General features: G+C 34.0%; 1 protein-coding gene across 3 annotated transcripts in view; it reads right to left on the minus strand.

Annotated features, from left to right (window-relative positions):
- Positions 1–201: 201 nt before the first annotated feature.
- Positions 202–13,178, minus strand: part of LOC145998868 (uncharacterized) — a 40,071-nt gene continuing 27,094 nt past the window's right edge. For 2 of the 3 annotated variants that reach the window (XM_083135561.1, XM_083135562.1), the window contains exons 4-6: positions 10,210–11,975; positions 7,888–7,996; positions 202–6,647 (exon numbers count right to left, since the gene is read on the minus strand). In XM_083135561.1, coding sequence (XP_082991687.1) covers positions 6,531–6,647; positions 7,888–7,996; positions 10,210–11,975 — 1,992 coding nt within the window. In that variant the 3' untranslated portion in view covers positions 202–6,530. The remainder of the gene's footprint in view (positions 6,648–7,887; positions 7,997–10,209; positions 11,976–13,178) is intronic. The other variant, XM_083135563.1, reaches the window with a different exon arrangement.

Raw genomic sequence — 13,178 nt, forward strand, 5'->3', positions numbered from 1 at the left:
TTACGCCAGGGGTGACAAGTGACCCTTCCTGTGGGCACCCATATTTAGACTAATTTATTAGTAAAGCCATCAAATATTGACTCTATATGAAAAAAAAAACTGGGAAAAAAATAAGACATGTTTAATGTAAACTATTTTTCATTTAAAGTTTGCATGTTTATAATATAAAATTCTGACAAAAATACTTCAATTAAATTTACTCTTTGTGATGTAACAACAGACAAATATAAATAAATAAATAAGATCATAGCTATGTGGTAGCACTTTGAAATTTCATTAGTGATCTTTGGCTGCAACATGAAAAAAATAACGCAGAGAGCATTTAAAACATTGGTTTTACCTACATGCCAAATTCAGCATTGTCAGATGGCATACTAACCTTACATACATTCCAACATAAATTACTATGATGAAACAATATTTTCACAACAGTACCTAAAGTAATTACTTTTGGTGCTATTGTCAAATTTTGTTGCATTTGTTCATAAGAAATTTCATACGTAATTCATTATTACATAAATTGTAAATACACCTGTTATATCAAATCATTACTAGACCTCGGATTTATATGTAATATCAAAGTACAAAATATGTACATAAATATGTAACAATAGTTGATAAAAAATGTACCTAAATATGTATTATCAAAAGGATATGTAGCTAAATATGTAGTATCAAAGAATATGTAATATTAATAACGATCAAGTATCCAAGCAATTTAAAGTAATCAGCCAGATATTTATTTTATTTGAACATATTTAACTTAATTTTAAGGACATAAATTGTTCAAATTAAAATTTGTATCAAATTTATAAACTCAATTTTGTCAACTCTACTAATTACTTTTCACATAGTAAAATGTAGAATATGTACATATGTAAGAGAGATCTTTGTAAATTTCGAAACAAATTGTAAAAAGAAGCATCTACAGAAAGAACAATTGATGAAAATACATAGCTACTTTTGTACAAGGGAACATATTGTGTAACTTGCTACGTACAGGACAGTAGGTTTCTTGTGCACCGATGTCAAGTTTCTACATGCTTTGTCTAAACCTAAAAGTGAAACAAAATATATAACCAGAAGGACAGGGCAGAAGGGGGGAATCCAGCATCTTTCAATAAATAACAGTTACTTTTTTTATCTTGTTCAGCCTGTCTGTCGACTTGGCAGTCAATTTTAGGTGACCGTAAGCAGTAAACATCTCATCGATTAGAAAATATGGCATCACATGAGCTACAAATTTTCATCATGTTTCAGAGATTGAAAACATAGGAGAAAGAATCAAGATACGAAAAAATTATGGAAATATGTTGTTTTATGTAAAGTAAATTAGCATGTAGAATGTGTAATATCCTATCAAATATGTAAAAATTTGTAACATAAATCTTATGCAAAATAATGTCAGTTATATAATCCGTTGACATTTTCCTGTTCAAAGTATGTATCTAGAAAGGAATAGTATATTACATACAAATCCGAGCTCTAATCATTATTTATTTGTATGTGATGAACCTTACTTAATACTACAGTTTTCATGCCTGCCATATACATGTTCCTCTTCTATTATAACTGTACTTGTGCTTGTAACTGTTTTACCCATTTAAGAACACTTTTCTCCTTAATGTTATATTTTACTAATATATATTTGTTTGTGATGATGAACTTTATAGATTTTTAACCACTGTACTTGCTTTTGTTATATACCAATGTCTCAGAGAATTATTTTGTTTTCATCCTCAGCTTATTGTATTGCATTTATGTATGCTTATATGTGTGTGTGTGTATGGTTAAATGTCCAAGAAATTCATCATGAATCAATGACCACTGATCAGTTACAAAGTAGAATTTTTCAATTGCGTATATACACACATCAGTCCACTTGAAAAAAATATCCGGTAACTTCCTTTAAAATGTAATAATAAATTAAAATAAAAAAATTAAACTGTGCTACATAGTTCAATAATTTTTTTAAATTAATGAACATAATTGGAATATGTACAAACACATTACAATAAAGTATACTGTAAAACATTTATCGAAGTTATATCTTTGTGAAGAATTAACGTTCAGAATATGATTAAAATAACGTTCATAGGACCATGGAATGATTTTAGTTATGATTTGATTGATTTTGTCTATTTTAGGGATGGGACACACTGATAGGTACTCTATCAGTGTAGGTTGGTATAGGCATATTGATTTATCATTAAAATTACTGATAATTTTACCAATCCAATATATCTATAAATATCTTAAACTTTAGTGCAAAATTGTGCCATTTTGTTATAATTCTTAAGGATATAAACACATCATTTCCATTCTGTACTTTTTTTAAAAAAAGTAAAAAGGGTGGCTACTCTAGGACAATGATAAAATTCAAGGCAAACTTTCCAAAAATTCAAGGATACAAGCAGATGTTTTATCTACTTCAACCTCACGTATTACCATCTCCCACTACCCACACACAAATATCTTAACTATATATAGGGTCTATGTGATTCCATACTACCCAAAAATTATAATCCAATTCAATTAAACTGTATCTATATTTAAAATATTTCATTTAAGGTGTGGAGTTGCCATTTCACATACTCAAGACTCGAAATACATCTACAAACACAAGTCACAAATGTTACCGGATATACTAATGTACGAAAAATTGTTAATTGTATAAGAATTTCAAACTCAAATTTACCTAATTAGTTGCAAGATATCTTAATCGTTCATCTGTCAGATAGATTGCTGTGCAAATGACACTAACAAAGCGAATGGATTGAGATAATTTTGTTTTATATTTTTCACACAGCTTTGCTTTTTTTCTCGATAAAAATAAAAAAACTGTGAAAAATTTGTCTCATGGCATTTATAAATATGTATAAATTCAATAGGATTTGGATTAAGAAAAGTTTCAATTTTTCACGTCTATGGAGAAAAATTCATGCAAAATTCCCCGAGTCAACAATTCATGCATAATTCCCGGAATTCCCAACGAGTAGCCACCCTGGTAAATATCCAAATATGCAGCTTCATTTTCATTGTAAAGGCTTGGTTTATCTAGTAACATATTTATTAAAGAGGTTAATGAACCATTTGGAATTTTACATTGAATCGGTATTGGTAAATTTTATATCCGTATTGGCCAAAAATTTCTTTACTTCACTTTTCTGCCACTTTTGGCCATGGCAACGTAGCATGCTGTGCTAACTAACCATGGAGGTTGGCTTTTGTTATGGTATTGTGACACTTTTGTATAGTACTATAATATAATTGCAAATGAACTTTTTTGTTGGATATTCACCCTAATTCACAGCTACAAATTGAGATCATTTAAACTTGTCGTCGCTTTGTAATTAAGGGGTCCCAGGTTCAATACCCAATGGAGGAACATTGCACAGTAGTTCGGATTCCACTTTAAACTGTAGGTCCAGTCTCAATTAGCCTATCGATGAATAAAGCAGACTTACAAACAAACATCATCTAAACTAATGTGCTGCAATACTCAAGTATTGTCTTGACTGCCATGCTGGAGACCTGGGTTTGATTCTCAGGGTTGGCGATATCAGGTTGAATTCCCACCATGTCCCTGCTCTGATGCTCTCCAAGCCTCTAATCAAAAGTGGACAGAGCATGGTGCTCATTACATCACCTTCAATGTGACCAAGATCAATAGGGGGAGTGGCCCTTCCTCCACCCAGCCCTAATGTATACTCCTGCTCACTTTCACACTTCAACTGTCCAACTTTATAAAATGTGCCAGTTTATGTGAACAAGAGTGTACTTTCAAATAGCATGGTGCAATCCATATTAAAACACTAATTTGTAATAGTTGTGTTTGTTTCTAATATCATGCACCCCAGAACAGACAAGATCAAAAAATTGTTCCTAATTATAAATCACTACTATAATAATGTAAATAAATAATACACTAGACCACTATTATTTAGTATAAATACTACTCCCTCTGTCCCATAATTATAGTCCGGTATGCCAAAATGGTAGTACAGAAATGACAGACGAAGAGGCAGATGGAAAGCACAATTCGTACTGATCCTTGAGTAGTAAAGTTGTATGACTCATTCCCTTGTTTCATGTTCTTCTACTGTATACACCAATGTCACAGTTTGAATATCAGACAATTATTATGAGACAACAAACAAAGGTATACCGGAAAATAATTATGGGACAGAGGGAGTATTAGCCAATTGCAAAGGTAATAGTAGGCACCATATCTATTTTCATTCTCTTTTATTCCACATGTTGTAAAGAATAGAATTCTATGACGTAAAGCAGATGTTGTCTTACTGACATTTTTATTTAACTTCTTGATCATCACATTATGGAAAACAGTTTGAATGAAAATAGTAATGTACAATTTGCCTACTTTTGTCATTGGGTGTAAAGGTAAGGTAAGGTAAAAGTTACTCAGTGCACATTGCACTGCCATGAAGGCACATACAGAACATATGGATGTACAGCCCCTCATATTCACAATCTCAGCCATTTGCAAAGGTTATGTGATCAGTACCATGCTCCAGCCACTTTTAACCCTCAAGTTAGCAATTATTCAATACAGCTAACAGATCTAGCTTCTAAGTAAATTTCTATAAACGCGGTGGCTCAGTCGGTAACGCGTCTGACTACCATGCTCAAGGTCCCGGGTTCGATCCCCGGCCGGTTCAAATCCGGGAACTTTTCTAAGGATGGAAGCGGCCCCGGCGCCCACCCAGCGTCGAATAACATGGGTACCTGGGGGAAACCCTGGGGGGTAAAGGCGGTCAGGGGCGTGATGCTGATCACATCACCCCCACTCACGACCGGATCAAGAAAGTGTGGGGCGTTACCCCCACACCCCCTATACGCCTTCATGGCATGGTGCTATGCACAGGGGAGCACTTTACCTTTTTTTACACTTCAGTAATTTTTCCTTTATTCTAAATAAAATTTAATGAGTTTGAATTTGCAGTTGGTGTACCAAACAAAACAAACAAACAAAAGAAAAAAGAGCATTGGATTTTCATTTCCTGCAAGGAAATTTGGTTCACTAGGGCATAATCTTGCTGCTGAATTTTAATTCTTTGGCTGTGTAAACCCTGAGTACATGCTAAGTGATTGACTAGATTTCTCATTTGAACAAATCTTGAGTACCATCTGACAATATTTGATCATTCTCAAGTGTGGTATGAGAAATAAAAGGTATAACTGCATTTAATGCACATTCACTATGAAGACAAACTGATGTCTTGTGCAGCAAACTTCTGCAGAAGAAAAACATTATCCTTTTTATTCTACATTACATGAAAATTGCCCAATACACCTCTATAAGTAAGTAGGTTAATTATTAATCAATAAAGTGACAGAAATATTAGTAAGATCTGACATACAAGAATTAATAAAAATAATACAACACATGAATATTTTCTGACAAAATCAATACAAACTGTATTGAAAAGGAGAAAAGATAAATTATTATTACTAGTCACTGAAAAACATTACTTGTATCATTATTATTAATTCCCATATGCCCTTGAAGAGTTAATCTAAACATATTGTTAGCCCCGAACACATACACTCCCACCTCCTCCCCTCCCTCTCACACGCACACTAATAATATAAGGAAAGAAAAGGTATTCTGTAAATACTGTAAATTTAAAATTATTTTTCTTTTGTGCATGTATTGCTTGCATTGTAGAATTATTTATCTTGTAACAGCCATAAACTAAAAGGGAAATATGATCTATCCCTCCTTTTTACCTACAAAAACATAACATTTGAAGTTTATTAGTGGAATGAAAGTTCGAAAATTATTTCTACATGCTAATGCAATGTGTATAATTTTACAAATGATCGATCTAATCTGCCAAATAGAACAATGTGGTCCCTCGCCCAAGAAAAAGAATCTGGAAGATTTGTGACAGGGAATAAAAAAAACTGTTTAATAATTATTATTATGGATAATATCCTATCCCTTACATTTAAATTAAACATCATTTCACTCATAACAACTTTCTCCTTTAAAAAAGTAGAAAAATTTACTATTTTGTAAATGCAACTTCTTTATGTATGTGGCACATGACAAAATTTCAACAAAAGTACTCCTTCATACTACCTACAACAAACAAAACAAAAAATTTCAGAACAAAAACAACTTAAAAACAAATTATGAAAGCAACAATAAGACATATTATGCATTACAGCAACCTTACTTGTACACTCCTGCTCAACAAGAAAATAATTTTCATTTCTTTACAAAGAGAATATTTAAAATTCTATCACAAATTTTCAACTGACTTCACCTTCAAACTTATAATAATGTCAACAAAATAAACCTTGTAAAACAAGGTTGTGGAAAAGCATGATACAGAATGTTTCACAACTTTCAAATAACAGAAATCTATAAAAATATCTTCAAAACAATGATACACACTAGATTATATGGCAAAAAAAAAAAAAAAAAAGGTAGAACCATCTCAAGCACCTTATTAAATTTGCACTTCATACTTTCTAAATGCCAGAAAATGTCAAGATTTTCATGGTGCATTATCCAATTGAAGGGCCAGATATCTCAAAATTACTTCTGATCTTGCTTTCAGCTGTCTTGCAAACTGGTCTGCTGCATCGAGTGTTTCAAAAACACTTATCCTGTCCTGAAACAGAAATTGTGCAACTTTTAATATGTTTACTTTTAAAAGAAAAAAATAATGGCAGTTTGAACAAAAGGAAGGAAATAGTTTTCTTGTTCATGCTGGAAAGGTTTAAGTTATGAAATAACTTGTAAATATTTGCATCAAAATCAAAATTATCAGTTGTAATTCTAAGAGAGATCAGCAAGTTCTAAAATGTCTTGCAGCGGATTGAGTGAAAAATGGGTGCTAATGACTTATGATTCCATACCTTAATTTGTAATGTATCAAGCCCATTTGTTTTCTCTCCTGTGAACTCCATATGGTTGATATGACTTCTCAGTTAGTTTCAGAACTTTTAAGTTCCATCTTCTTCAATTTTTTTTTGTGTGTTTTGTAGTTGTGGAAAAATTACGTGGTGAAGGGAGTTTCTTAAGTTGCTTTTTTTTAAACAAATAATAATAGCAAGTATTTTACTATTACAATAACTTGACCAAGAATTTTTAAATGGGAAAACTGTTGATTTGAGGTGGAGGATATACCTCATTATTATTATTTTAATGTTTTATCACTTTGTGGGAAATCTGATGTCCTTTTTTCCCCCAGAAACTGGGCTAACTAGGTGTATAACTTAATCCCTACCCCCCCCCCCCTCTTCAGGAATACCAACTTTGGAGGAGCACAATCAAACAGTTTTCCATCACATAAAAATAACGTCCAGGAGTATTTAGCTAAATAACTGTTACATTTGCCAAGTCATGAGAATTGCTCTTTATGATAGACTTACGTAATCGCGAAACTATTGAGAATATCTACATAACAGCGAAAGCAAACTACACAAAAATTCACGTCAATGCTTTAGAAGGAATTCTAAGTGTAGGTAATTTTTCATATTTTGGAATATCAAAGAGGTTTTTTGAATGAAGAGGAAAATTTTAAAAAGTTCGCCCTTTCAACTGCCAAAGGTCCAGTCAAGCCTTACGTTGTAAATTTTAATAAATTCGAAAATTTTGCAGGGGCAAGTGCCCCCTTGCCACCTCCAAGTTATGCCTACGCTATGCACTGTATTCAAGTATCACTTGCCTTCTTAAGACCATGCTTCTAACTTAACCTAACAAATTGCACACACACAGAATCAAAACTTTACAGTTACTAGAGCACACAAGTATTAGTAAATGCAGTAAGTTGCCCCTTGCCTAAAATATAGCAATGTTTACCAATCAATTCTGCTATACTACAATTCTAAAAGGAACAGTTTGATTACCTGATCAAAAACATCCGAGCCATTGACTAATCTATGAGAATAAGCACCTTTGCTGTCACTGACTTGAGAACTAGAATTTTCGGCAACAGTATCCTTCCTTCCGTAACTTCTGAAAAGTAAACAAACAGATGAGAATGCAATTTAAAATGAGTGATCTGGTGTTACAACATTTCATAAATCCTCATTTCATTTCTACAAGGGCCGTTCAGTAAACAAAGCTACTCTCACAACAAAATAAAATTATATATGCACAATACCAGGTGTCTGACAAATTTACAATTCATGATGGGTTAAAACAAGGAGATGCATTATCTCCATTGATCTTTAATTTTGTCTTAGAATATGCTGTTAGTAAGGTAAAAGAAACTAACGAAGGACTGAAATTAAATGGTGTGACTGTTGTTAGCATATGCAGATGATGTAGACTTATTAGGGGATGATATAAATACAATTAAGAATAATGCTAAAATATTTTTCAAAACTGCTAAAGAGATAGGTTTGGAAGTTAACAAAGAGAAAACTAAATATATGCATACAGGCCGAAACCAAGTGTTAGGTAACAATCAAAATCTAATTATTGATAACAACTCGTTTGAACTAGTTTCCAAATTCAAATACTTAGGAGTAATATTAACAAGTGAAAATTATATTAAAGAGGAAATAAAAAGTAGGCTTAATTCAGGAAATGCATGTTACTTTTCTCTTCGTAAACTATTGTCTTCTCGTTTAATATCTAAGAAACTAAAAGTTAAAATATACAAAACAGTAATTTTGCCTGTAGTATTATATGGGTGTGAAACTTGGTCCCTTACATTGAAAGAGAAACATAAATTGAGAGTATTTGAAAATATGATCCTTAGGAAAATCTTTGGACCTAAAAGGGATGAGGAGACAGGTGAGTGGAGAAGGTTATATAATTTAGAACTACATAATTTGTATTCACGTCCAGATATTATTAGAATAATTAAATCAAAAAGACTTAGGTGGGCAGGCCATGTGGCACGAATGGGAGAGGAAAGAGGAGTTTACAGGATTCTTGTTGGGAAACCTGATGGTACGAGACCTGTAGGAAGGCCAAGATGAAGATAGAGGGACAACGTTGAGATGGACCTAAAGGAAATCGGTAGGAATGGAAAAGAGTATATTGATCTTGCTCAAGATAGGGACAGATGGAAGGCCTGTGTTGCTGCAGCCATGAACCTTCGGGTTTAAGAAGGCTAGAGAGTGAGTTAGTTATGCACAATACCAGAATTTCCTTACTATTTCATGGTTGGAATCCACATGTGTTGTTCTTTATCTTGCACATTGCTTGTTATTCACTTTAAAACCAGAATAATTGAACTATGAAATCACACACAATATTTACTTTTTTTGTAATATTAAAAATTTAAAGGAATTTGTTACAGTGGATTTTTTCCATTCTAACACCAATCAAGCAAAATGTTAATAAAATTTCCCATATTTTCTCACATTACAAATTTCATTACACAAGATCTGCTGAAAAACATATGACCAAGGTTCCACTGTACATTGCAGGATGGTTAATTTAGTTTAAAACGTACCATATTTTTTTGGTGTCTATTTGAAAGCAATGTAGATCTGTTTTTAGTTGCAGACTGCTGAATCATGACCTGTCTTGATAATGATTTCTCGCTTTGAACAACCACATGAAAAATTTCAAGGCAAAAGACTTTGACTGTATCAGTTTCCTGCCAAAAGAACAGACAGCAGTAGGTGGCTGTGTCGGTGAAAACTAACTACAGAAGTGAACCAGTCACCTCTCTTGCCAAAGTTTGAAGCAACAGGTTCATTGTAGGTTCGATTCCCACCACAGGCACACCTGAAGTCAAGAGAAGAGATGCTATCTCGCAATGTACTGTGGTGCAAAGTTAAGTCAGCAGATGAGAACGTGCACAGCCTTCCGCGAGGATGGAGAATGAAATAGGCAAGGAGTCGGGGGAGAAAGGTCAATTCTCGATTGTGTTGTTATAATGTGGGGAGCAGAGGAGGCAGCCTTGCACCAATAGCGGCAGGCATGTGTTTCGTTATACGGTCCGATTTCTCCATTAAATAGTGCATCAATTTAGTGTTGATTTTCTATCTTTCATTTTCCTAATAATAGTCTAATTTTCGCAGAGTCACTTGGGGATGGTTCCCAAATATCCCGGCATCCTCTATGTGAGCAAGGGGGCTCTGTACAGTTCTGTTATAATAAGTATAGTTTTAAAAAAGCACTACACAATGAATAAAGTTCAATTAACATTGCACATGCTAATGTACAACCATTGTCACTAACATTCAGAGAATTAGCAAATATATTACCTGGACTGATGTAACAAGTCAGACTTCTTCCTCTTTTTGTGTCTTTTCCTAGGAGATAGAGTCTCTGTAGATGAAGATTTTGGCAACGGATCACTGCCTGTCTGAGTAGAAGCATGTTCTGTAACTCCTACAAAATGATCAACGTTCACCTGAGATTGCAACGATTTTTTTCTCCTCACGGTTCCACAGTGGCCCTCTTTTAATTGCGATGAAGACTTTCGTTGCTGGTCTCTCTCGACGGACACTTCACAAGAGTCTGACATGGTTTTCTGCAAACTATGCTCTTCATGATTTGATTCTTGGAATTGGCTGGCAGATCGTGAAAAATCATTCGTCGTTTGTTTCCTAGGACTGGAAGAAAGGCACTTTGATTTGGACGGAGTTGACGTTTCACTTTCAAATCTTGCTAAATGTTCTGTACAGTCAAATTTATTAATTCTTATGCTTTTTCTGGACGGCTTAACAAAAGGCACTATTGTCCTGTAAGAACTGGAAGAAGTGTGGGAAATTTCATTGCCAAAGGATGCAATATTCCGTACTGTTACTGCAGCTGGTACTTTCAAATTATTTTTGAAGCATCTTAAATTATCATCTTTTCCTACTCGCTGATAATCTGCTGACTTAATTTGTCTACCAGTCTGATAACTAGTCTTAGGGTATGGTCTGAAAGTATATAAGCTCTGATGGAGAGATTGTTGAAAACATGGACTGCTATCTTTGGAACCAAGAGCCAGATCATTAAGAATATTTGTCTTAGAATATGATATTGCCGATGGGGTACTTGAGCTAGCAACATTTAAATTATGAGAACAACAACTTCTGTCACAAAAATAACTGCAGTTAATAGATTTTTTCACTTTAGTGCTAGAGCGAGGATGTGTTGATGAAAAGGACTGAGACTCTGTCTTTAGAAAAGATGCTTTAGAAACAGTATCAGTACCGGTATCATACGTTGGATCGCTGTCCGATAAAATATCCAAGTTTAAAGGTGGTACTATAGGGCTGCATGACTGATTCGTCAGAGAAGACACAGGTGTGGAAGTTAACGTTGGCTGCTGTTCCAGAGTAGGGCTTTGGCTATCAATCTCTCTAGATGCTAAATTTACAGGCGTTTCTTCTCTCTTCCCATGATACATAGAGCTTCTTGAACTTGTTTGTCGCGATATACTCCTAGTCTTGTAAGATCTACTTGACATTTTTGTTTCCTCTGTTGCACTAGAAACTGCCTCAATGATGTCCCTACCTGGTTCTTCCAACTCTATGCTCTTACCGTTTGGACACACTGAACCACACATAACATTACATCTAATGGGGGTCTCCACTATGCAAGAATGATCGTTATGAAGTGACTTCTTCAGTATGTCAACGCTTTCACTTTGAATTTCAAAAAAGTCTGTTGAGTCTTCACTTAGCGACAATGGACTCTTTGAAACCTGAGACATTTTTATGCAACAGTTATGGTTGTTGTAAATTTTGATTCTACCCTTCTTAACGCTATTCTGGCATTTAAAATTTTCCCTGGTAAAAGAAGTCTCTTCACTCAAACTCTTTTCAAGCCATCTACCCACAGGACTAGTTGCAACATCAAACGTATTCTGGCCGTTCTGCTTAGACAAGCTTTTAACCACAACAGCATCCCCAGTCTTCAAAACACTAGTTCGAACAAAAATAGGCAATTTATGATCATCTGGATTGCTTCCCAGACTTTCACAGCAAGTAGGCTCTGCAGTTTCAAGTGCTGGAAGGGAATCCTGCCATCTCTTCACCTGTAAATATTCAAAACCAAAAAATATGCATTAAAGGTGAATATAAAAACACATCAGTAATTTACATTTGTATGTAAGCCAAAATAGTCTACGTTTAGAACAGTTTCGCAAACTGTAGTAAGAAAGCTGAGAAAAGCTTCTTGAACATACTATGATGAAAAGGCCATGTTAGTAGTTTAATAGTTAGTCTGGAATAACATAATTATGAATAAAAGTACGAAAGAAGGCATATTTTCCCTCAGTTGCCATCGTGGTAGTCGCTTTCAACATGCTGAAATTATGCATATTTATGATATTTGAATTTGTAATGTCAAATTAACGGACATTTTACAGTGACACTTCAGTTACAATGAACTGAAAAAGAAATTTCTGTGATGATCACAGAAGAAGAAAAAAGTCATAGGTTTGTTCTACAGGTATAACATGAATATTGGCATGAAAAATAAAAAAAAACTGTCCTGTACCTCTGTGCCCTATAGAACATAACAATAGTCTTCTTAACACTGAAAAAAGGCAACCTAACAATAGTGTTCCTCTTGACAATAAAAAGAAGCAGCATCTCCTTGGCCTGTTTCTTACATGGTACTCTAGAAATGAACAAATAGAAGTGATTTTTTTATATATAGAAAATGCACATTATATATGTTGCATGTCTTAGGTTGAGTTCACACTGAAAGTGTGAAGTGAAAGAGATATTAGGGTAGAGTCAACATGACCAATATTTATCTTATTTACAATCAATTTTGTGCCCCTAAATATCCCCGTATAGGGCTTTTGCATTTGGTGGTTGAGCTCCAAAAGTTGAGTGTTGGCCCAACATCTTAAAAACAATTGGCGAGTCACTTGAGAGCAATATTAGCAGACTCAGTCTCGAAACCAGAAACCAGCAGTGATGCAACTTGAGATGCTGATGTGTGTCACCCAGCTATAATATTTATACGTAACAATCTATTTGCCTTTTGATTATTTGAATTCATGGATTTATCATGTATCTGTGTAAGAAGTAAACAATTGCCTCTTTACCTTTTGAAGAAAGAAAAAACAGGAACTAAATAACAGGATTTGTCTTCTTTCAGAAGAAAACAATATTCTTGTATTTTGCTCTCCCTATGAATCTGTATAGACCTGAATGATTTGGAAGCCCTTGCAAGTGTCTAGAGCTTTACTGCTTCCAAGATGAATACAATATTCCAAGAGGGAAAG

This window comes from Lepisma saccharinum, chromosome 14 (genome assembly GCF_977018435.1).
Source record: "Lepisma saccharinum chromosome 14, izLepSacc3.1, whole genome shotgun sequence".
Taxonomy (NCBI): domain Eukaryota; kingdom Metazoa; phylum Arthropoda; class Insecta; order Zygentoma; family Lepismatidae; genus Lepisma; species Lepisma saccharinum.